At 37.3% G+C, this 25,191-nt stretch overlaps 1 protein-coding gene across 4 annotated transcripts in view; it reads right to left on the bottom strand.

The window, feature by feature from the left end:
- Positions 1 to 966: 966 nt before the first annotated feature.
- KATNA1 (katanin catalytic subunit A1) overlaps positions 967 to 25,191 on the bottom strand; it is a 32,765-nt gene continuing 8,540 nt past the window's right edge. For all 4 annotated transcript variants that reach the window (XM_069598674.1, XM_069598676.1, XM_069598677.1 and 1 more), the window contains 9 exons: positions 22,891 to 23,048; positions 16,398 to 16,578; positions 13,284 to 13,405; positions 11,893 to 11,998; positions 10,512 to 10,670; positions 4,391 to 4,517; positions 3,762 to 3,896; positions 3,077 to 3,203; positions 967 to 1,328 (listed from right to left, as the gene is read on the bottom strand). In XM_069598674.1, the coding sequence (XP_069454775.1) occupies positions 1,130 to 1,328; positions 3,077 to 3,203; positions 3,762 to 3,896; positions 4,391 to 4,517; positions 10,512 to 10,670; positions 11,893 to 11,998; positions 13,284 to 13,405; positions 16,398 to 16,578; positions 22,891 to 23,048 (1,314 nt within the window). In that variant the 3' untranslated portion in view covers positions 967 to 1,129. The remainder of the gene's footprint in view (positions 1,329 to 3,076; positions 3,204 to 3,761; positions 3,897 to 4,390; positions 4,518 to 10,511; positions 10,671 to 11,892; positions 11,999 to 13,283; positions 13,406 to 16,397; positions 16,579 to 22,890; positions 23,049 to 25,191) is intronic.

Below are 25,191 nucleotides of genomic sequence, written 5' to 3' on the forward strand. Positions count from 1 at the left end.
TTTTTAATAAGGAATAACAGCCCTGTGTAATGTACTATGTCTATCTTCTGGACAAATAATATACAGTTTACAATTTGATCCTAAAGTCACCCAGCAATTAAGTTTATTTTTTTATGTCCTTCTTCACTCTCTAAGTTGCTAGAAATCACCAGTTCTAACTTTCAACAATGACAGGGTCTTAGTTCATCCTTTAAGCATAAGCTGGTAGCCTCCTGTGAGGAGAACGGAGGAGGCTTTCACTGGAGGGCGCCAGCGCTGCAGTCAGCAGTTCCCAGCCTGCCTTCTCTCCTTACCCATGATACCTGAGACCATGGCGAACCACGCGGGCTTCCTGAGGCTGTTTTCTATGGTTGGGGTGATACAGAAAGTATTACTTTACAAGGAATTATAAATAGAAATCTTACCTAAAGTTTTATACCATTACTCTTTATTTCATTTATTAGTTTATACTTGTATTGTTTATTATTATTTTAATTACACTTTGCATCCATGAGTAACGGGTTAGTGACTTTAACAGTACAGTGAGCGGCACAAACATCAAGGTAGCAGTGCAGCCTTTTACATGTGGGCAGAATAAAAGGCAGGCAGGCAAGACTATACAGATGTGTGTGTATATATATACACTTTTTTTTTTCCTTTTAAATTGCACAGCAAAATGAAGGGGCCTTTAAAGCTCTCTCAGAATGAGGAGGGAAACTGGCCATAACACCAGGCAGGAAGGAAAGTACACTGGGTATGGTCCGGGCGTCACTTAATTGGCTACTTGTGTAAAAATGTTCAGGGATTTTCAGTTATTCTCTGCCACCTACAGAGCTAGAGCCGGTCTTATTCTTCAGAAGCAACAGCAACCACAGGCAGTGGAAGAGGACACTCGCAAGTGTGCATAAAGACAGTTTTGCAAGCTAAGTAACAGCACTTGTGCTACACTTGTCAGTGAAAGAAAGAGTAATGCTAAAGTAAAACAAGTTTGCTTGTAACTTGAAAAAATTGCCTTTATTCAGAATCATACTTTTTTTTCACTCTTACCATAACGAAAGTTTAAAAAAATATATCGCTTGGTGCAATGAAATACTACATTTAATTATTCAAACACTTAATGCAAGGTTGCTCACAGTTTACATGTGAGAATTTAGCATGATCCAAACTCAAATATCCATTTCTCATATCTTTCAATGTCTGCAGCAGATACTGACTTTGAAACCTTTTTTAAAGCCATCTCAAAATCCTCCATAGTTGTAGGCATATGCATTTCTTCTCTTGAAAGATTTCTGATTTCTTCTGGGGTCAAACCTTCAATACGCCTTCTCATCGCCATCAAGGATGCATCCCTAGGTTTTAAATTAAAAAGACAAAATCCATAAAGTGATGTGTTAGTCAAATAAAAAACTGTGAACAGAAGATTTTTTTCAGTGCATGTGTTATTCTGTTACTACTTTATTGTCTATACGTAAGTAGTACTGCACAGAATCTAGTATTGGACAACAAACCCTGTTTTTGAGCTCTTTTGTTAGCAGTTAAATCTGAGCAAAAAGCCCAAGAAGTAGTAGAAGAATATAAATGAGGGCAACTGAATTTTATTAAAAGTGTACCATAAAGAATAAGCATCACAGGGACAGGAGAGAAGTTGTTGGCTGGAAAATTAAATGTTTTCTACTGCATGTGTAGGAAAAGCTAAACAATCAAGTGGTCTCTCCTTTCCCCTCCTCTGTATTAGTGCTATTTTTTTTTAAGGAGAAACTTCAGATTGAACTAACTCCTTGCTTTCACCCAGTTTGATCCTTAACAGCAGCCACCATGTGTGCAAAGTGACAGCTACAAAGGGTTTCATACACGCATTATTGCTAATCCTCACATCAGCCCTGCATGGAATGCTTACTTTGGAGGTGAGTAAACCAGTGCAGTCAAGTACCTTCCTAATAAATGTCCAAGCTAATACCAAGATTAGGACCAAAGCTACTTCAATCACATTTTGAAGTAGAGACCATCTTTTCTTGTTACTGCTATTCCTATCACATTTATGACACTTCACTGAAAATGGGACTGTACCCCACTCTGATGTGCCAAATCAATCTACATTGGATGATGTCTCCTATGGAACAATATGCTGAATGAATGCGCCAACGTTAATTTTTCTAACCCAGGCACCTGGCAGCAGTCATCGTGCAGACTGGACTCTGCTCAGCCATGCCTCGCTCTGCTTCCTCTGCAACCATGTCTGACACACCGATATGGCTGAGATTATAAAATTTGCTAAGTCAAAACTGAAGACGGAAACAAATGGAAGAGGAAAATCCACTGCTTTTGAAAGAAATGACTGAACAGAAGCAAGCAGGCAAGTTTTAATAAGGCGTGTGCCACCAATAAGCATCGTACATTCCACAAGCTCTGCCTTCTTCTTTTACTTCTTTTAGCTGTTTTAACCTTGTAAGATGTAGAATGTGGATCAAATTTAAATGACTGTGCTACCCTTTTCACATCAAAGAAAGGAGAACTACTGACAGGAGGGCTGAAGGCCATTCCTGCCTCTCCCATCTGCCTGTCTGGCTGCTGGGGAAGAAAACCAGTTTACATGTTGAAGGAGGAAGCTGGGAGGGGTGGCAATGAAATCCAGAGTAAAAAGCAAACGGGTCCAAGGTGTCCCAGGGGCTGTTAAAGTGCAGTGTGATCAGAGTGACATTTTCTTTTGTTCAAATGGTTTTAATTACTAGAATGCACACTTTTTAAAGTATGCAAATAAAAAGTTTTAAAACCTAAAACTTTTTTTTCTAATCCAAGACAATGACTGGTTTTCTATCTTTTATCAGTTGTTTTAACACTACCTTCTTGAACGTGTAGCTTTTAAATGAACCAGTCTTCAGTGACCTACAAGACAGCCACATGACTTACTAGTACCAGCTAACACTAGCTTAATACCAAAACGTGTGTCTCTGACTAGGTTATATAATGTGGGTCTTTATTCTTCATCTATCTTAATTTAGCCTTAAAACTTCATAACAGAAGTTTACACTGACAAAAATCTATGCTTCCTAAAAACAAAACCAGAACCAAAAACCTGTACTTCCAAAGTAATTCATACCTGCACACGTTGGTAATGTCTGCACCTGAATAGCCCTCCATGTTTTCTGCTATACTCGCAAGGTCAACATCATCAGCCAATTCCAGCTCACGGAGACTTATTCGTAATAGCTCCTCCCTGCCTTTTGCTATTGGGAGAAACAAAATATAAATATATATAAACATAGCATATATAAAAATATATAAACATATATAGAAATATAAACGAATATAAACATAAACATCAACATAAACAATGTTTTATTTTTCTCCAGTCTACTTCAAGTTGTTTTTCAATTCTTAGAGCTCACTTGCTTAAAAAATTTAAGAGCTATTCCTCATTGAATTTAGTTTATTTTTAAATTTAACTTTTTAATTGAAAAAATTTTTTTAATTGAAAAATTTTTAGTTTTTAATTGAACTGGTTTGTCCTTCAAAGTAAAGTTAATCAATTAATACTAAACTTCAAAATTCAGCAAAACTACTGAAGAGTCAACATGAGGGACTTTCCTGGTGGTCCAGTGGCTAAGACTCTGGCTCCCAATTCAAGCAGCCTGGGTTCAATCCTTGGTCAGGAAACTAGATCCCACATGACTGCAACTAACAGTTCACATGCTGCAACTAAGACCTGGTTCAGCCAAGTAAATAAATAAAAAAATATATATATAAAAAAGTTAACATGAGCTTCCCAATTCAAATGAAGATACCTGATGGTAATGGAATATAGATTCTTTTCTCAAGACGTCGTCTTAAAGCCTCATCAATATCCCAGGGAAAATTAGTAGCTGCCAGAACCATAACCATTTTGGAAGGGTCATCATTTTCAGAAGCACCTCCAACACCTCGAGGAAGGGTAAGAACATAGTAAAAAAAAAAAAAAAAAAAAAAGCTCAAATATTTAAGATCCTCAAATATTTAGCACAACGTTAAAAGCAATGTAATCATCAAGCCTCTTTAAGACTTACAAAACAAACTGGTTACATGTGTGAGTTTGCAGTTCAAGAAAAATGAGTTTTTGTAACATGCAGAAAATATGACTCAAAAACATTTAATAAAAGGACTAGTTCAGCAAAACTATGTAACAATTTAAAAAATTCTTCAAAACCATACATATCCCCCTCTAAGGCCAATTTATCTGCATTTGTTTCAGTTCATGGCTACAAATGAGATCAGTGTGTATGACAAAAGGTGTTCAGTGAAGGAACAGCCGTCATTTCTGGTGTGTCCCCACTGTCAGCATCCCCAGTTCACTGCTGTCCATCTCCAGGACCTGGGCACTGGAGCTGGGGGTTAGCACTGTGAGTGGAGCTTAGCTCATGCTTATACACACGCATACCATCCATCTGAACCAGCAGCTCGGCCTTCACCCTTCTGCTTGCCTCGTGCTCTTCAGAAGTCCCTCTGCGGCTGCAAATGGAGTCTATCTCATCAATAAATATAGTAGCTGGAGAGTAAAATCGAGCCTGCAGGAAGAAACCAGGCAACACCAGGTTTTTAATTCCATTTAAAAGTGATCTACAGTTAAGCAATTAGAAGAGTGGAGGAGCCTCCCATACTGTGCAGCTCTCCCTCTTGTCCTAATACTGAGGAGAGAGGAGAAAATTGGAAGAGCTAAAATACAGCTTCTAATACAGACTTATTGTATACTTAAATATTATATGGCAATTTCTATACTGTTCAATACTCTGATTGGCTATATGTCATATAAAATACAGGATTATTCTGTACATTACAATGATATGCATAACAATAGTGGGAAGACATTTATAGATACTGATAAGCATTCTAAAATTGCAAAAAAAATTTTGTTAAAAAGAACCATTACCTTCTGTATTAATAATATCACATAGATTTTTATAAATATTTAAAAATATATTTAAATTTCAATATTTTATTTCTATGTAAATTTATTTTAATGTAAATATATACAATATTATATATATAATGTATAAATATATTTAAATTTAAATTTTTATAAATATAAATTCTCTCTAAGGAATTCTAATTAAATTGCCATTTTTATTTGACTAATACAAGTACAGCTGACCCCTGAAAAATTCAGGTATGAACTGCATGGGTCTACTTACATATAGATATTTTTCAGTAATAAATACTATACTACTACCTAGGTTGGTGAATCTGAGGGTGTAGAGGAATTGTGGATACAGAGGGCTAACTGTAAGTTACATGCAGATTAATCTTCACATTGTTCAACGGTCAATTAGAAGAGTCAATTAAAATGGCCTTTTTTTTCCTAAGATAAAATTCATATAACAAAAAAATTCACCATTTAAACCATTTTAAAGTATACAATTCAGGAATCAGCATATTAATACTATTATGTTACCATCATCACTGTAAATTCCAGAACATTTCAGTGCCTCCCCCGCCCAATAACCCCCACTTCTCTTCCCCCAGGCCCTGGTGATCACTGATCTATTTTCTGTCCCTATGCATCTGCCTGTTCTGAACGTTTTAAATTAATGGGATCATACAATATGTGGCCTTTGTGTCTGCTTTCTTCTACTCAGCATGTTTTCGATGTTTATTTACATTATAGCATGTACAGTACTTCATTCTCTTTAATGGCTGAATAATATCCCCCAAGTTTATTTTTGTACCTTAAATGCATTTCTTCTTCCTCAAATCAAAGGACAGGGAAGACTGATCTACTGGTCAGGTATTAACCTAATAAACAGCTGTGTAAGATTCAGTAGTATCACCCTTTTCTTAAGGAGACAGAAGCAGCATTTTATCTATTTTTGTGGGTTTTTTTGGGTTTTAGTAGACTTTATTTTTTTATTGGAGTATAGTTGATAAGCATATTACAGTAATTAATACTTACTGTTAATCATTTTTAAAATGAAATATCCACACTTACAGAATCACCACACAAGAAAGCTTGAAATTAAACGATGGCAAGGATTTCTCAAAACAGAGCTTAAGTGAACCAACAGCATTTTAAAAACAGAAGTCCACAATGGCAAATGAACACAACAGACTGGAACATGCAATTGTACTGGGTCCATCAATTCTTCTGACCATGAGGTTACAATCCAGGACCCTCTAAAAGGTACTGTGCTGAAAGACTGCCTCCAAAGTACAGATTCACTTTTAGTCTGTTCACTTGGAAAATCCTAATATTAAAATCTCAGTTTCTTTTCTAGTTAAAAACTTGAATTTTAAGTCATCTATTTGCTCCCAAAGGATAATACCATTTTAAATTAAGGTATCTTTTTACTTGGATTTTAGGCACTATGTACAAACACTTCGGTACTTTCTTTTCAAGAAACCGAGGGGGAAGATAAGCTGGATGGAGGGAAAGAACAAAGCAAACATGCAAGAAAATTTGTAATTGAAATTCTAGCTAGCAACCATCAGAACCAAGGACAAAAATCAAATTTCAAGCAAAAACTACTAGCTTTGAGTTTTTCCCCATACTAAGGGTACATAGAAAGGTCTAAATTAAATCAGAGGCTATGTGGCACATTTAAAAATGGGTTTGGATGACCTGGGAAAGTATCATAGAGAGACGTGGAAGAGGACACCAACTGTTTCTGCCTGCACAGCACCCCTTCTTCTGATAAGAGAAGCTCTCCTTTTCATTTGTACATAAATCATCTCTTTCTCATTCTTACTCCACTACTTCAAGTGAGGCCAACCTCTGCTGGAGTCCTAGGAGAGTCTAGGCACAAGCGTATGACTCAAGCAAGGCCAAACATTAATCTCCGGAGTTTTGCTGGAACAACCGAGAAATGAGGACTAGTTCTCAGGGATTACCATTAGGAAAACAAAAATAAGATTTAAACCTCTAATGGCGATCTTAGTCACCATATGGATCTGTCAATGTCAAAGTCAACCCAGAGGTAAAAAGAACCAAATGTTTAGACAAAAATAATTCCCAAGGACATCTGAATTGCTAGACCCTGTTAGACCTAAAAATCTAAAACGTAACCTGGTAATTCCCAGTTATGTCACCCAACATACTATTCTTATTGTTTAAACTGATTTGATTACTTTTTTCCCCCTTTATCAGCTGCACCTGCAGCATGTGGGCTCACAGTTCCCTGACCAGGGATGGAACCCACGACCCCTGCATTGGAAGTGCAGAATCTAAACCACTGGATCACCTGGGATTAGATTTCTGACACTTGAAAATGAAAGTTCTTGACAATATAACAAAAAAATACACAGTTAAGTTTTTAAATGTCTGTACCAACTCATATGAAAAACCCTGGACAGATTTTAATAATATTTAAGTGGGCTACCCTAGTGCTACAGTGGATAAGAATCTGCCTGCGAGAATCTATAGGGGACAGTGGTTTGATCCCTGGTCTGGGAAGATTCCATATGGTCATGGAGCAACTAAGCCCATTGAGTCACAGCTACTGAGCCTCAGAGCCTGTGCTCCGCAGCAAAGCCACTGAAACCAGAAGCCTGCACAACGTAACTAGAGAGTAGCCCTCTCATAGCACCCAGAGAAAGCCTAGAACAGCAAAAAAGACCCAGTGCAACTGAAAATAAATAATTTCAAAAACAGTGTTTGTCCATGTATGGCAGAAATCAACACAATACCGTAACACAATCATCCTTCAGTTAAAAATAATTTAAAGTAGTAATGATAATATTTAAGTGGGCTTATTCAAAATATAGGCCTTAAGCCATGCTCACTTTGAGACATTCTGGTGGGGCAGGGCACTTAAGAGAGAGGCAGTCATCTGCAGAGCAGTCAAAACCAAGACATAAGAGGCAGTACAATTTTACTCCTCGAGAGAGTCCACCTGATGAAAAGGAGAAAATCAAGCTGGTTTCAAGGGAGCCATAAACAAAATTGAGAGAGGCAGGAGCTCCAAACTGCAGGCACTGGTTTGTGATTGAACCTCTGATCAAGTGAGCAGCTCAAGGTAGCACCCTCCAGATAAGATTTAAAAGACGGTTAAGATTTTCCTAGACAATACCAGGGAAGCCAGTAAAAACTAAGTTGTTTGATATATTTTATAAACTACACTATAAAAAAAATACTACAAATTAGCACTTTGTAAGAGGCTTTCCCTCATAGAAGAAAACAGTCCTTTTTTCCTCAATACAAAACCCTACCTTATATACCTATGGCTGATTCATGCTGATATATGGCAGAGGTCAACACAGTATTATAAAGTAATTATCCTCCAATTTAAAAAAATAAATTAAAAAAATACAGTAAAAAAAAACACCTCCCTAAATTTAAAAAATAATCAAATAATTCTTAAAACAGTAATAGTAAATATTTATGAGTTATGAGCCAAGCTCTATATTAAGCAGTTGAAGTGCAGTGGCTGATTTCACCCTCAAAACATCAGAGGTCAGTTCAGTTTAGTCGCTTAGTTGTGTCTGACTCTCTGTGACTCCATGGACTGCAGCACACCAGGCTTCCCTGTCCATCTTGCACTCCCAGAGCATGCTCAAACTCATGTCTGTCGAGTCGGTGATGCCATCCAACCATCTCATCCTCTGTCGTCCCCTTCTCCTCCTGCCTTCAATCTTTCCCAGCATAAGGGACTTTTCCAGTAAGTCATTTCTTCACATCAGGTGGCCAAAGTATTGGAGTTTCAGCTTTAGCATCAGCCCTTCTAATGAATATTCAGGGTTAATTTCCTTTAGGACTGATTGGTTTGATCTCCTTGCTGTCCAAGGGACTCTCAAGAGTCTTCTCCAACATCACAGTTTAAAATCACAGCATCACAGCATCACAGCATCAATTCTTCGGCACTCAGCTTTCTTTATAGTCCAACTCTCACATCCATAGATGACTACTAGAAAAACCGTAACTTTGACAAGACGGACCTCTGTTGGCCAAGCCATGTCTCTGCTTTTTAATATGCTGTCTAGGTTGGTCATAGCTTTTCTTCCAAGGAGTAAGCGTCTTTTAATTTCACGGCTGCAGTCACCATCTGCAGTGAGTTTGGGGCCCAAGAAAATCAAGTCTGTCACTGTTCCCATTGTTTCCCCATCTATTTGCCAAAAAATGATGGGACCAGATGCCATGATCTTATTTTTTTAATGTTGAGCTTTAAGCCAGCTTTTTCACTCTCCTCTTTCACTTTCATCAAGAGGCTCTTTAGTTCCTCTTTGCTTTCTGCCATAAGGGTGGTATTATGTGCCTATCCGAGGTTATTGTTATTTCTCCCTGCAATCTTTATTCCAGCTTGAGCATAAACATTAGAGGTAGGTCCTAAATTACTGTCCCCTTCTTATAGATAAAGCAACTGAGCAACAGGACAGGAATTCTCCCACAGGTAGCTAGCTGGGAAAGTGACGGAAGTGGGAGCTAAACCAGGCCATCTGACTCTAATGATCCCATACTTAGCCATTCATTCTACTGAGCTTACATTTGTAAAACACCAAGTTATTCTGGAATACTGGTAATTTTTTCCCCTGAAGAGAATTTTTCAAAATGATTTAAGAGGTTCTCTATCAGACACCTACTGTGGGATGGACTATTAATAATCATATGAACCTGTCAGAATTTACATCCTGCCTTATGAATTATCGCAGTTGAAGGAGAAAAAAATGGGAACTGAAACAGGAAGAAGCCTTTACAGAAAATGGATAACATTAGATTGTAAGGGTTTTTGTTTTGTCTTACTCTGAGACTAAGAAGGTAGATGTGGTATAATGTTAGCACGATCATCTAAGATTTTGGCCACCATGACTAAGAATATAAATCTTTGTCACTATTTATATGATAAATACAACTCTGTGTTCATGCATATAACTAAACAATTTCTTAAATGAGTAAGACGGATACAGCTAAGTGAAACTTAAAGTCCAAAGTCTAAAAGTTATTGAATTCAACCCACTCAATCAGAACTTGTTGAATTATATTTCGTCTACTGATACTCAGATGAGTGGCAGTAGAAGAAAGAAAAAGAAACTCAAAGTAAGAAGCAAAGAACTGAATTCAAAGATTATGTCATTAAACTCCAGGTATTTGATAACAGTGAATAGATCTGAGGTAATCTCAGTTCCATATTTACTTGTGATTTTCACCTTTCCCCATTATTTACCAATACTGAATTTACTATGTTATAACAAAGCCTGGCTTAAAAAACATAATAATTTCACATTCCTATAGCAGCAGATCAGTAACACGGATCCCATAGCATAAGCATGTCCATAAGCTAACAGACAGTCATTCCTCCAGAGAAAAGGAGTCAAAGAGAAATACAAGTAATTCATGTTAGTAAAAAGTTTCTAAGGATGGAAGAGCCTGGCAGGCTACAGTCCATGGGGTCACAAAGAGTCAGACACGACTGGGCAACTTCACTTTTTCTTTTTCACTTTCTTTCAAGGGCACAGGAACCATACCCTGGGCACAAGCGTATCCTGCCTGGCGATTCTACACCATGGAGTTAGTTACAATTCGTTTTCTTCCCTTCTAGAAGTAAAGAATCATTAGAGTTGTCTCAAGCATTCACCATTTCGAACAGAAGACGAACAAGCTTCTCAGACTCTCCTCTGTATTTGGAAGTCAGAGTTGATGAAGAGACATTGAAGAATGTTGTCTTACATTCCGTTGCTACTGCCTTAGCAAGGAGGGTCTTTCCTGTGCCAGGTGGGCCCACCATTAACACTCCCTGTTGGGAATATAACAGTGTCAGCAAAGGGTTTATCTGCTGTTGTTCTAATTCACAAGAATTCCATTACTAAGAATCAGTCTTCAACTAACTTACACATAATACTGAGATAAGTAAAAGGCAAAGATAAACAGAAGGATATTTTATCACAAATTTACTTTTTGCATTACAAAAGTAAGGTAATTACACATTATTAAAAATTTGGAACTAAGAGATGAGAAAAAATATAATCCATATTACAGTACTGATACCACACCCCAACACAGGTACCGTTAGGATCTAGATATATTTCCTGCTAATCCTTGTGCTCAAATAAATTAGTTGATTTTTTTTTAACATGGTTGTACTCAAGGTAAGTCTAGAATTTTGTATCTTGCTTATCACTTAACATTTCAAGAATTCCAAAAGACAAGTACAGAGTGCGCCATTAGCACATTTCCCAAATCCAAGAGTTTTTTGGACACTTTTCTGATCAGCACGTGACTTTTACAAAGCACTCATTAGGGATTCCCTGGTGGTTCAGTTGTAAAGAATCCACCTCCCAATGCAGGGGCCAGGGGTTCAATCCCTGCTCTGGAAAGATCCCACATGCTGCAGGACAGCTAAGCCCATGCACCACAACTGCCAAGCCTGTGTCCCAGAGCCTGGGAGTTGCAACAACTGAGCCTGAGGGCTGCAGCTACTGAAGCCTAAGCACCTTCCTAGAGCCTGTGGTCTGCAACAAGAGAAATCACTGGAATGAGAAGCCCGTGCACCACAACTAGAGAGCAGCCCCCTACTTGCTTCATCTAGAGAAAGCCCACGTGCAGAAATGAAGGCCCAGTGAAGCCATATATAAATAAACTTTTTAAAAAAGGAGTATTCATTAGATGCAGATATGTCTTATTAATTTCTTAGGAACAATTCCAAGAAATACAGATACAAGTTCCGCAACACAACATGTAAAATGGAGTATTTTTGTATTTAGGCAACTTGTTCATATTTGCAAATATAAGTTCATTATAAATCTGCTATGTGTATATCTTTTCCAAGATCACACTGCATCTGTTTCCTATTCTGGAAACCTTGCAATAGTTTTTCGTCTGAATAACACAACATATTTAAATTTTTCTGTACCTGCTCTACGTTCTACTCCCCCTTCCCTCAACACAGGTAAATACTGGCTCTCTACACAACACATTTGCCGTTTGCTTTGACAATGCTGTTACAGTAAGAAACTTACTTTCCATGGTCTCCTAATGCCTTTAAAGAATTCTGGCATCCACATTGGTAACACCACAGCTTCCTTAAGCAACTTTTTAGCTTCTACTAAATCAGCAATATCATCCCTGAAAGAGAAGATATTTGATTAAAACCTTAGCTCACATTCAGTGTAGTCATTCTTGAGAGTCACTGAAAGCACATGATTTTATGTTGCTGACAGAATGTGAAGTTTCTTCCTAGGCACGTGTGAACTAACACATTGTGACAAGGTTTCTGCCACACCAGCCAGTATATAGAAAGGGCACAATCTGAATCTTCAAGTCTTGGCAGTAATGATTTTCAGCTTGGTGAATGAGAACACAGGTCTATAGGCCTACTCTTTATTATTATGCCATCTTATTTTAAATTTCTGTTCTTAAAATGCTCATTCCATAAATTCCGTAGTTTAGAAATAATGAGCCCACTAAAAAACACAAACAAACATAAGAATAAACATAGCACAAAGCTATGTAATGCAGCTGCTTCGCCCCCTACTCTACCAAGAGGTGGACAGCAAGGTTAATGGAGATTGCCACAAAATCATCACCAACAACGAGACCACCACCACTACTACAACTACCAGTACACATGGCATGATAATCTATTATGATATATGACATGATATTTTAAAATATCCCCCAAACTATAAGTTTTAACAAAAAATATATAACTGAATGTGCCTAACTTTGTGGGAAATGGAACTTTAGAACTTGTGATAAATTATAGTTCTTTGATTAGATATAATATTTATTTTTTAATAATTCATTGAAGTATAGCTGATTTACAATGTTATATTAGTTTCAGGTATACAGAAGGGTGATCCAGTTAAACATACATAGGGTATCTTCATTTTTTTTTTTTTAAGATTCTTTCCCCTTATAGATTAGTACAAAATATTAAGTATGGTTCCCTGTGCTAGATAGTAGGTCCTTGTTGCTTATGTATTTTATATATATCGTGCATAATATGTTAATCCCAAACTTCTAATTTTATAATATTAATAAAGTTGAGAACCACTGCTCTAAGTAATAGGATATAGGAGCAATATGTATTTTATAAAGCTAAAGATAACCAGCAATACATATGCATAAGAATGACTGCCATTTTACCTTTAAAGAATGTCCCAAAAAGAAGACGAAAATTTTGTGATCTTGTTCGCATTCTGTACACAGGATTTTTAACTTTAATAAAATTTTTATTATTTATTTCATTAAATTTAAAATTTTTAAACAAAAACTGGTACAGCCTGAATCAAAGTGAAGTCTTTCATTATGTGTCTTCCAATTCTATCCTCAAAGACTGATCTTCAGCGCACGCCCATTTCTGTTCCAAAAAAGCAACATCCAATCGTTTTGCTGTGCTATAACTTACCATCGAACATTGGGATTCTGAGAAATTATATCCCTTTCCAAAGCTTCTACTAAGTCCTTATCATACCCAGTACTATCAAATTTATTTGTCTCTGGTTCTGTAGCTGCAGCAGGTGATTTGTTCTACACAAACAGAGGAAAAAAAGCATGAGCTTATGATGACCTCAAACACTATATTTCATTTCTATGAATCAGAAACAAAGATTGGACTCAAGTGACATTTTTATAAAACTTAATGTAACAGTACAAGTAATAAGGACAGAATCAAAGACTGTTAACTCATCATTCTATATCAACATCAGAGTTTCATACTGAATTTTTATTTTTATGTAAAAAGTATGACAATGGTGTTAAACAAAAACATTATGCATATAAACTGACAACAGAAAAGTAATATTGAGATAAATTGTGGTCACTAGTGAATATTAGATATGTATATTTATCTCAAAGCTTTAGAAGAGATAAGGTTAAAGACAGATGGTTTCTTTAGGTAAGATAATAGGTCAGTCTTTAACACCTACTCAGTTCCTACTGATGCTCCAAAAACACCTTTTGATTATTCCCATATTCCCTCAAGAGACACCTCAGCCCTTAAAAGAGATTTCCTCCCATCCTCTGTGATGTCAGTCATTACGGCCACAAGGCTGCATGCTAAAGCACTCCAAGGCACAATGGCAAACTCACAGGACACTGCAGGATATCTCAAACTTTTGAGAGAAACACAAAAACATCTATTTGAACACTGGGTGGACTGCCAGCTCAATGAAACCTAATAGAGAGCCCATAAACAGACCCACACAAATATTCCCCCCAAATTTTTGAGAATGGTATAAAAACTTTATTGACATATATATTATTTATAATGTATTAACTTCTGCTGCAAAGAGTAGTGACTCAGTTATATAATATATATATTCTTTTTCATATTCTTTTCCATTATAATTTATCACAGGATACTGAATATAGTTCCCTGAGCTATAATAAATCCTTTTCAACAAATGGTGTTGGAGCAACTGAATATGTATGGGCAAAAAATGAACTTTGACCTAAGCCTCACACTTTACATAAAAATCAACTCAAAACAGATCATGGAGTTACATGTAAAACATAAAATTATAAAAATTTAAGAAAAAAATTTTTAAAAATTGGGATCTAGGGATAGGCAAAGAGTTAAGAACTTGACAGCAAGAATACAGTCTATAAAAGGAAATACTGGACTTTACCAAAATTAAAATCATTTGTCTTGTGAAAGATCCTGCTAAAACAACAAAAAGACAAACTACACACTTTAAAAAAAATCTGCAAAATGCAGATCTGACAAAGAACTAATCTCTAGAATATATAAAGAACTCTTAAAGCTCAACAGTAACCAAAAAAAGTCATTTGTATAATGGGCAACAGACCTGCCCATTATAGAAGAGACATTTCTCTGAAGAGACTTGGTTCTGTGCTCTTACTTCCTTTTCCTAAGTCAGCTTGCACAGCGACTATTTAGAAGAGCAGACTACCTCAGCACAGACTGTTGGACTGCTGAGAAGGACAGCCCTGGGGACTGCACATTTGCTATAACCCAGTTTTTACTTTGCCCAGGTGGTGTGGAGGGGCCTTTTGGTACAAAGAGCCAAACAAATGATCGGTGCTTTACCATTTCATAGACTAGGTATGTGCCTCGGTCAAGGGAGTGGGGAGGTGGAAGAGAGAGGACCGAAACTGAATTCTTAGAGTCCTATCTGCTTCTTACTGCAAGGGAGCACAAGCACTCAAATAATATTAACTAGCACTGAAACCTTGGTTTATAAAGCTCATTCCTCACTAACAAGAACCAGGGAACTAACAGGAACCTTGTTTCCTGAAGAAACAAGGGTAAATACAGGAGGAGCCTGGAACACTCTATTTTGTAAGACAATGGTGAGTACATGTTAAAAAGACTTAAGATCCAGCTTCAAGGGTCTCCTGCTCCTCAAATCTTGGACAATTTAAGCATCAGAAAGATAGAAACAAATTTTAATTCACTGAATAAAATAAGAATCCATGAGTCCATACAGATAAAATTAAATAAAGGGGAAGACATAGAGCTTTTGCTTACAATTCAAAGTCAATTAATTGAAGAAGAGAAAATAGCATTAGAAAATGATTTTTCAATTGTCAGAGGAATAACTGATTCAGGCAAGAACTCCTGGATGCCGAAACAAATAAAATTTTGATGAGAAACAGGATATTTATATAATCTCAAAAGTATCTCCCCACAGATGACTATAAAGGGAAAAAGAGTAACTTTATAGTGGAGAGACTTGGCAGACGCCACCCTAACCAAGTGATCCAATTTATCACAAGTAACAGAGTAATAAACATCCTGTGTGCCTCCTTATATGATACGCTGAGAACAAAACTTCACTTCAGTGGCACCCCTGCCAAGAATGCACAGCCTTAATCTAATCACAAGGAAACATGAGGTGAACCCAACCCGAGGAACATTCTACAAAATAACTCTTTAAAAAGGCCAAAAAAGATAAAGGCTGAGGAAATGTTCACATTAAAAGAGGCTAGAGAAACGTGACAACCAAATGCAACATATGCTTCCATATTGTCCTGGCACGGGGCAGTTGGGGGGAAAAGCTATAAATGACATTATTAGAGTAACTGGCAAAATTTTATAAAAGTCTGTGGATTAGATAACAGTACTGTATCAATGCAAAATTAATGATTTTTGGTCATTGCTTTGTGTTTGTGTGAAAAAAATGTCCCAGTATTTAGAAAACTGACACTAAAATATTTAAGGGTAAAAGGGCACGATTTCTACAATTTACCTACCCTCAATGCTTCAGGAAAAATCAAGTATACAGAGAGTAAATGATAAAGCAAAAAGGGTAAAATATAAGTAACTGGTAAAAATGGGTAAAGAATATATTTCTTTATTACCAAGACAGAAAGTTACAAAAAGCAACCAAAAATATTTGTTGAATACTGAGTAGGAAAAATCCTATCCCAGGTGCAGTGTGACTATGGTTTTATTATAGTAGCAGATTTAATTCCTAAAAATTATTAAAATCTGTACAGTCTTCATTTTTAAGGTAAATAAATAACTTTTTAACTTATAAAAATCAGTAACATTTACCTTTTCTTCTCTTCCTTTATTCTGTTCTTTCTTTTCTCGACTACGAACAGCTTTCCCTCTGTCATTGTGAAGACTGTGTGTGGATGGACGGTGAACTCTGACAGCTGTACTTGGACGGTTACCCTGTGGTTTAGGGTCGCTGTACTGAGAAGACTGGCGTTTTCTAGGTCCTGGTGATGGTCTAATCAAAGACGAGATCATGAAAGTCATAATTAACTCTTGGAGTTGGTACAAATATAGATGAACACACACAGTGTGTAACTCAAATCTATGACTTGAAGCAATGGCAATAACTGAACACAAGATAGAACTGCAGGTCACTGGAAGCTAAGATCTAGCTCTGAAACCGGACATAACTCTCTGTGGTGCAGTATGGTTATACGGCAGAAATAACAGAAGGCAAGCGATCATCACCTCTCTTTTGAAATGAAACACCTGTTCTATATCAAGGATAAATGAAAAAATAGCCTGATTCTTGAAAACTGAAAAGAGAGCAAAATAATCAAAGAAGGGAGTTTTATCAAAAGAGAAAGAACAAAGCAAGGTGTAGAAATCACATTTATGTACTAACATACACACAGCTTGGTACCATTTTATTTAGAATATATCATAGTTCTTATGTTTTAATTAATAAAATTTAATCATTTTTCCATTAAAAAGAACTGATACAAGCACTGGCTATGGATAGTTACAAGAAGTCATGTATGGTGCTTTGCCTTTATGTAGATCACTTCACCTTTATTTTTGTGGCAGAACTAAGATCTCTTAAATATTTATTAGGCTCCTACTATTATGCTTCTAGACTTGGTTGGGGTAAGATAAGCAATAAAAACGGTAGGGGAGTCCTGTGATCAAATACCTCAAGTAGAGTTAAGAAAGAAGATACACAAGACTAAGCAAATATACCAGAAAATGTGAAAGAGACCTAGTGCTGTGGCAATGGGAATGGCCTCTTGAAGACAGAAAGCAAACGGGATCTGGAAACATCCTTCCCATTTAGGAGCTGACCTAAATAAATAAGATGGTACAACTGCAGGTAAGAAAATGCACGAGGAAAAGCAAGCAAGCAAGATGAGCTTAACCTACATAAAGGTCATAAGGACACAAACTGTAAAGATACAATGATAAACACTAAAGGATGATACTGGAGCGTCCCTGGTGGTCCAGTGGTTAAGAATCTGCCTGCCAATGCAGGGACACAGGCTCAGATCCTGGTCCAAGAAGATTCCACATGACACGGAGCAACTAATCCTGTGCCCTGCAACAAGAGAAGCCACTGCGAAGAGAAGCCCGCACACCCCAGTGAGGAGCAGCCCCCACCTGCCACAGCTAGAGAAAGCCCGCGCACAGCAGCGAAGACTCAGTGCAGCCAAAAACATACATCTTTTTTGAAAGGTGAAAAATGAACTAAAAACTAACTAAAAAAGATGATACTGAACAGATAAGCTGGTTCAGTAAGTAGATCTAAATATCACCAGTTCAAGAGGCTTGCCTGTTAGCTGACTGTCACTGATAAGGTTTTAGAAAGACCAGTCTCATAATGAATAAGATATACTGATGAAAGAAGCACAAAAAGCAGGGAGGCGTTATCAAGGCATAAGATGAGAGCCTAGCTTACAAAGTGATGATAAAAGTATAAAAGACACACTGTGAAAAAAGATACCCCTAGATATCTTTCATACTGAGAAATGAGAATTTGGGAGGATGATAAAGCCAAACCAATGTACCGATTTTTGTGAAAGGAATGATGGGGGTTCAATTTTGAATTCAGAAACCTGGGTAGCCAAGTAGGGATACTGTTTTAAAATATATATTTTTCCCCTTAAAAAAAATAGACACTGAAATATATTTCAGTAATAAAGAATTTGAAAAAGTCACCTCTGTGTGTGTGTGTGTGTGTTTGTGTGTTAGTCACTTAGTTGTGTCCAACTCTTTGCGATCCCGTGGACTAGAGCCCGCCAGGATCCTCTGTCCACGGGGATTCTCCAGGTGAGAATACTGGAGTGGATTACCATTCCCTTCTCCAGAGGAACTTCCCAACCCAGGGTTAGAACCCTGGTCTCCTGTATTGCAGGCAGATTCTTTACCGTTTGAGTAGCTCAAATGGTAAAAGTCACCTGTATCCCCACTATCCAGAGTTAACCACTTAACAGTTTATTTTCTTATGGTTGCCTTTCATTTAAATAAAACTGGAACCGTTATACATAAATATTCCCTGGAGGAGGAAATGGCAACCCACTCCAGTATTCTTGCCTGAGAATCCCATGGACAGAGGAGCCTGGAGGGCTACAGCCCATGGGGCCACAAAGAGTCGGACACGACTAAGTGGCTAACACACACATACATACATATGCTCATATTTTTCTCTACTCATTATATCATGAAGCATTTTTAGTATCCTTTCCTGTATCATTACCTCATACATGACTTTTAATGGCTAGATGGCAGTCAGTCACATAAAATGTACCACACTTAATCTACTTTTTGGGGGGGCCAAACCTCTGGCTTGCAGAATCTTAATTCCCTGACCAGGGATAAAACCTGTGCCACCTAGAGTGGAAGCAGAGTCCAAATCACTGGCACACCAGGAAAGTCCCTTTATCCACTTCTTACTGCTATTCATTCATTTGAGAAATAACTTACTGAACTATTACTACTGACAGGCACTACTTTGAATTCAAGATAAAAATTTTAAAAAAAACTTTAATAAAAGCCTTTACTCTCACAAGTTTACACATCAGTGTGTATGGGGGGCAGATGGGGTTTCAATGAAGAAATAAATAGTCCATCAGATGATGCTAAGCGCCACCTAAGAAAATATAATAAAGAAGGGTAGAGGATATGGAATGATACAGGCAGGCTGATCAGAGAAGGCCTTTCTGAGGCAACATTTAAGTTGAGACTTAAAAGAAATGCGAGAACAAGCCATCACACATCTGAGCTGAAGGAAAGCTGAGTGCAGAGAACTGAAGTGCTTGCATCCGACTTGCTCAAGAAGGCAGAGCTGCAAGCACTGAGGCCACAAAGGTGGTGGGAGCAGGCTCTCCCTGGGTGGCACTGAGGGACATGCTGAAAACCCTGGGTTTTATTCAGTGAGATGAGATGTTTGAGGGACTTCAGCTGACTTTTAAAAGAATTATACCTAATGGCTTTATGCTATTTTTAATCATTCCTCTGAAAGCCTTCAATGAACCTCCTTGTACAAACATGTTTGTGCACAGCACTAGAAGAGAATGCAGGATCGACTGACTCTGTTCCTAAAATGGGATTAAAATTTAGGCGATGTCACGGTTACAATCCCCAACAGAGTTGAAAGAATAAGCTCTCTTAAGCATGAGTACTGATTAAGACTAACAGAAAAATAGAGTTTTGAGGGATATTCAGCTGAGGAAGTCAAGTTAAATAAATTACAGGAAGAAACAGATGTAGCAAATAAAGTCAAAGAGGAGGACTTTGTAGCTAATAGCTATCCAGGGCATTTAAAATCAGAGACCAAACAAAATATGGAAGAAAGCCAGAAGCAGTAAAGAGGGACCCTACAGCTCATCATTATAGACTTTTCAAGATGAAAAGCTCATTTAACAACTTTCTACTACCCCAAAGAGAGAAACCTTCTGCCTCCTCTTGTTAAGACTGTGGCAATCAAACAGTTCACTAAATCTGAAATCACCTGAATAATCACTGGGCACATCTATTCACTGGAAAGTTCTTATCAGTAACTGAGAAAGGAGTTATGGTGCTGTTACAGACTGAATTTTTGTATTCCTCCAAAACTCATGCTGAATTCCTAAACCTCAGTGTGATCATTTAGAGTAAGGAAGTAACTCAAGTTAAATAAGGTCATAAGGGTGAGGTTCTGATCTGAGAATTAGTGTCCTTATTAAGAGACACCAGAGAGCCTGCTGTTCCCTCTGCCATGTGAGAATGCAGAGGTCAGCTACTCAAGAAGACTCCTCACCAGAAACCAAACTGGCTCGCACCTTAAGCTTGGACTTTCTATAGCTTTAGAACTGTGAGAAATAAGTTTCTGTTGTTTAAGTCACCCAGTCTGTGGCATTTTTTTACGGCAGCCAGAGTGACTAATACAAGGGCCAAATGATGATTCTCCAGAAGGAGGGATAAAAAGAAAGTTAAGCCGGAGTAAAACATATTTATAGGCAAGATTAAATAAAAACACAACTTCACTCATCTTTTATTAGTTCTACCTTGGAAATTAAGAAAAAGTAAACATAGATGTGGAAAAAATTTCAATTTATTTATAATAAGAAAAAAGGGGTTAACTATTGTAGGTTATATCCCTTAAAAGCACAGCACACAACCCTTTACAAACAGCAAAGAATAGGGTCTAAGATGGCTTATAAATTACCTATGTTTAGGTAACTATAAAGAGCAAGTTACTTTACCTATCTAAGCTTAAGTTTCCTCATCAGAAATTGGGGCTAACAGTTTAGTACCTACCTTCTAAGTCTGTTTTGAGGATTAAATAATATATGTAAAGCAACTGCCATTGTACTCGGCAACACAGTAAATGTACAGCAATTGTTTACTGCTGCTGCTAAGTCACATCAGTCGTGTCTGACTCTTAGCGACCCCATGGACTGCAGCCTACCAGGCTCCTCCATCCATGGGAGTTTCCAGGCAAGAGTACCGGAGAGGGGTGCCATTGCCTTCTCCGCAACTGTCTACTATTAGGATTAAAAAAAATGATAAAAAGTTATATATTATGGGTATAGCACAACTACAACTATGAGAATAAACAGTGTATAAAGGGCTAGAAGTTGCACTAGGATGACTGTATGATTTCACCTCTACTTTTATGAATTTTCCTATTTTTCTTTAATGAGCCTACTGTTGTAGTTTTGAGGGTTTTTTTTTAGTGAATTCTAAAATAAAACAGAATACACACACACACACATATATAAAAAGAGTAAGGGTAAAATGTAGTAAATATTCAGAAGGTATCACCGTCAATAACAGAGTATTAGTACTTTTATCTGGAGCTGAAGAAAATGAAAGTGGCTAAAAACAATCAATGCCCAATTAGTCAGTCCTAAACTGGAGGAGAAACACTTTGGTACGGTACTTCTTAAAGTGTGATCCACCAACCACTTGGATTAGAATTGCCTGCAGATTCCTGGGCTCCCCTGCTATTATACCAGACTCTCTGGGAGTGAAATCCCAGGATCCACATTCCGAATGAGTTCCCCAAGAGATCTTTACGTATGCTAGAGTGTGAGAACGACCAGTACGGCAGCGAGCGCTAGCTCTGTAACCACACACATCGGGTTCAAATCTTAACTCCGCCAGGTACTAGTTTTTTGATAATGGGGAAAAGTTACCTAACTTCACTGTATCTCAACTATCTTAGCTGAAACACACGGAAAATATAATTAATTATTTGGAAGGCTTATTGTGAAAAATAAATAAAATAACATGTGTATTCTGTATTAGTGCTCAGAACCACATGAGTACTCAATATCTGCACTTGTCACAAAATATAGTCAAGGAGTAACAGCTGCAATGATAGAATCTTAAACATCTAAAAAGCACCTGAGCAATGTTTTAATGCAAGGCTCTCAAACTGGTTAAGGGGCAAAGAAACTGAAAGTCACTGTTCTTTGTAGAATGCTATTTATACACTGCTACTGCTGCTGCTAAGTCGCTTCAGTCGTGTCCGACTCTGTGTGACCCCATAGACTGCAGCCCACCAGGCTCCTCCATCCCTGGGATTTTCCAGGCAAGAGTACTGGAGTGGGTTGCCATTGCCTTCTCCACTATTATACACTAATATATTTAAACACACTATACAAACTAGGAAATCTATTGTGTGAGTAAAACAGATAAATGACATCCACTTGCACTCCTGTCAGTTAAAAAAATATGCAGTGGATCTAAGCATAATTGCTCTTTTGAGCATTTCAGTAAATATAAACTTTCACTAATCATTCACTTGCTGGCACCAGGTAATAGGAATCTGGAAATAAAAATGTCAGAATAAAACCTACAATTGAGAATATTTTATCTTTTTTTCCTGTTAACTAAGAAGCCCACTTTTCAATTTTAGCAGCAGTGTAGCCTGATAAACAGCAGTGTTCTGTGATAGCTTTTTGAGAACTACTGTTTCAGTCTAATTTCCTCAGTTTACGTAACAAAATCTGAGGTATAGAATGGTTATATGCTTTTCCCAAAGCTACAGATAGTGGCAAAGATAGAGTTAGTTACAGTCCAGATATTTCAATCTCCATCCCCATGTTCCTTCCAAAAGGTATCTCTCTACTACTTCGAGCTCATTCACAAAAGAATATGTCTACCTAAATTTCATTTACTGAAATGGGTCACAGAATCACAAAATACACAATTTAAGTTACAAACGGTATTTAAAAAAACAAACCCTCTCCCATTCCCGTCTCTCAGCCCCTCAGTTCTCCTCCTAGACATGACCAATGTAGTCAGTTCTCTGTGTCGGTTTGCTTCTTAAAGAGCCTCCACTTACCTTCGTTCGGCAGGTACGGGCAAGGACCAGACTTCTCCCTCAGACGCTGGAAGCTCGTGTTGTGCGGCTTTTAATGGAGTGCTGTCTAGTTTAAAGCTCTCTAGTGTTTTCATGATATCCTTAACATGTTTTGCTTCCACATTTATTTCCTGCCAAACCTAATTTCAAAGGAGAATATGGTTCTTTAAATTTCTATAACTAATAAATCACTGCCAAATTAAGTTGGGCCATTTATTAAGAATGCTGCTGTTGCTGCTGCTAAGTCACATCAGTTGTGTCCGACTCTGTGCAACCCCACACACGGCAGCCCACCAGGCTCCCCCGTCCCTGGGATTCTCCAGGCAAGAATACTGGAGTGGGTTGCCATTTCCTTCTCCAGTGCATGAAAGTGAAAAGTGAAAGTGAAGTCCCTTAGTTGTGTCCGACTCAGCGACCCCATGGACTGAAGCCTACCAGGCTCCTCTGTCCATGGGATTTTCCAGTGGGTACTGGAGTGGGTTGCCATTGTCTTCTCTGATTAAGAATGCTAGAAGCCTCCATTTTGACATCAGATATCCAGGAAACCATACCAAAATGTTTTGTTGAAATTTTAATAATGGTTCATACATTCTTTATTTTTAATTACAAAATTAATTCTGATAAAATGAATTAAGTGTTCTGGCTAATTAGGCCATTGTTACTGACTTATAACGATGTGCATTATAAATCAAAGTGCATAACAAATTTAAAAGTTAGGTGTACCTTTAAAGTTTGGTAAAAATATTACTTCTGCAAGTTGTGCTTTGATGGTTCTTATGCTACTTAACTGACTTTAAAACCGCTCATCAGAATTGACTAATTTCACAATTCACTAATGGAACGCATCCCACAGGTTGAAAAAAAAAGCTTCAGAAAATAAATGGCTCAATTTACATACAACCTATATATATATATATATTTTTAAAGCTGCCTTGACAACTTTAATATGATATCTATTTCATATATATATGCACACATATATATATATGAAAGAAATGAAGCTAGCAATGTTTGGTTTTAAAACTAAATGATTTAAATATCCTTTCTTTTTCTCTGCTTTGTTTTTTAAACACATTTAATCTTGGCATTTCCCTGGTGGTCCAGTGGTTAAGACTTCCCTTTCCAACGCAGGGGGTACAGGAGTGCAGGTTCAGTCCCTGGCTGGGGAGTTAAGATCCTACATGCTTTGGGGCCAAAAAATCAAAACATAAAACAGAAGCAGTGTTGTAACAAATTCAATAAAGATTTTTAAAAATACACTCAATCTTTTATTTATATTTATTTTTGGCCATAGCACATACCTTGCAGGTTCCCACAGCAGGGATTGAACTTGTGTCCCCTACAGTGGAAATGTGGAATATTAACTACTGGATAGCTAGGGAATTTCCAATTTAAATATTCTTATAAAAAACTTTAGACTTCTTGAGTAAAAGTTGCTGGCCTAAGAACAAAAGGTCTTAAAAGTCTTTCAGTGGCAAATTTACGAAATATTTTCCCCTTCTTATGTAAAATATGAAGAGGCAGATTTAAGGAAAGAGGTTAAGTTCAAAGAGGTAGACTATTTTTCTGTTAAAGAAATTAAGGACAAATATGGAATATTATTTAAAAGGCAGTTTAGTAGAACTTGAGGGTAATATTCTATGTAGAAGATCAGCTCAAAAAGACTACTAATTTCTATAACATTTCTCTCCTGGGACACTGCTGAATCTTATTATAAATGACACATCCAATTGGACATGTAAGTTCTATAGTTTCTACCTATAAATTTCTTCCCTCATGGTTCAGTGATAAAGAATCCACCTGCAATGTAGGAGCCGCAGGAGACTTGGGTTCCATCCCTAGGTCGGGAAGATCCCCTGGAGGAGGGCATGGCAACCCACTCCAGTATTCCTGCCTGGAGAATTCCATGGACTGAGAAGCCTGGTGAGCTATATATAGTTCATGGGGTCGCAAAGAGTCAGCCATGACTGAAGCAACTTAGCAAGCCCATAAATTTCTACTGCTCCTCAGCGGCTAAAATTCCTCACATGGTATTCAAGTATGGTCTGATTCATGATGTTCTATAGGGAATATGGTACATGTGAGATTCAGGTGTCATCTGCAGTTTCAACAATGGCTTAATAAAGTCAATTCTAATTTTACCAGGTCGAAATGTGATCTAGAAAAAAATTTCAAAACCATTCCTATTAGATTCCAAAAATTAGAATAACTAAGTACAACTCATCATACTGATAATGGTGAATATGACACATTGTTTTAAGTAACATTATATACAAATCCATA

The sequence above is a fragment of the Ovis canadensis genome, chromosome 8 (assembly GCF_042477335.2).
Source record: "Ovis canadensis isolate MfBH-ARS-UI-01 breed Bighorn chromosome 8, ARS-UI_OviCan_v2, whole genome shotgun sequence".
Classification (NCBI taxonomy): Eukaryota; Metazoa; Chordata; class Mammalia; order Artiodactyla; family Bovidae; genus Ovis; species Ovis canadensis.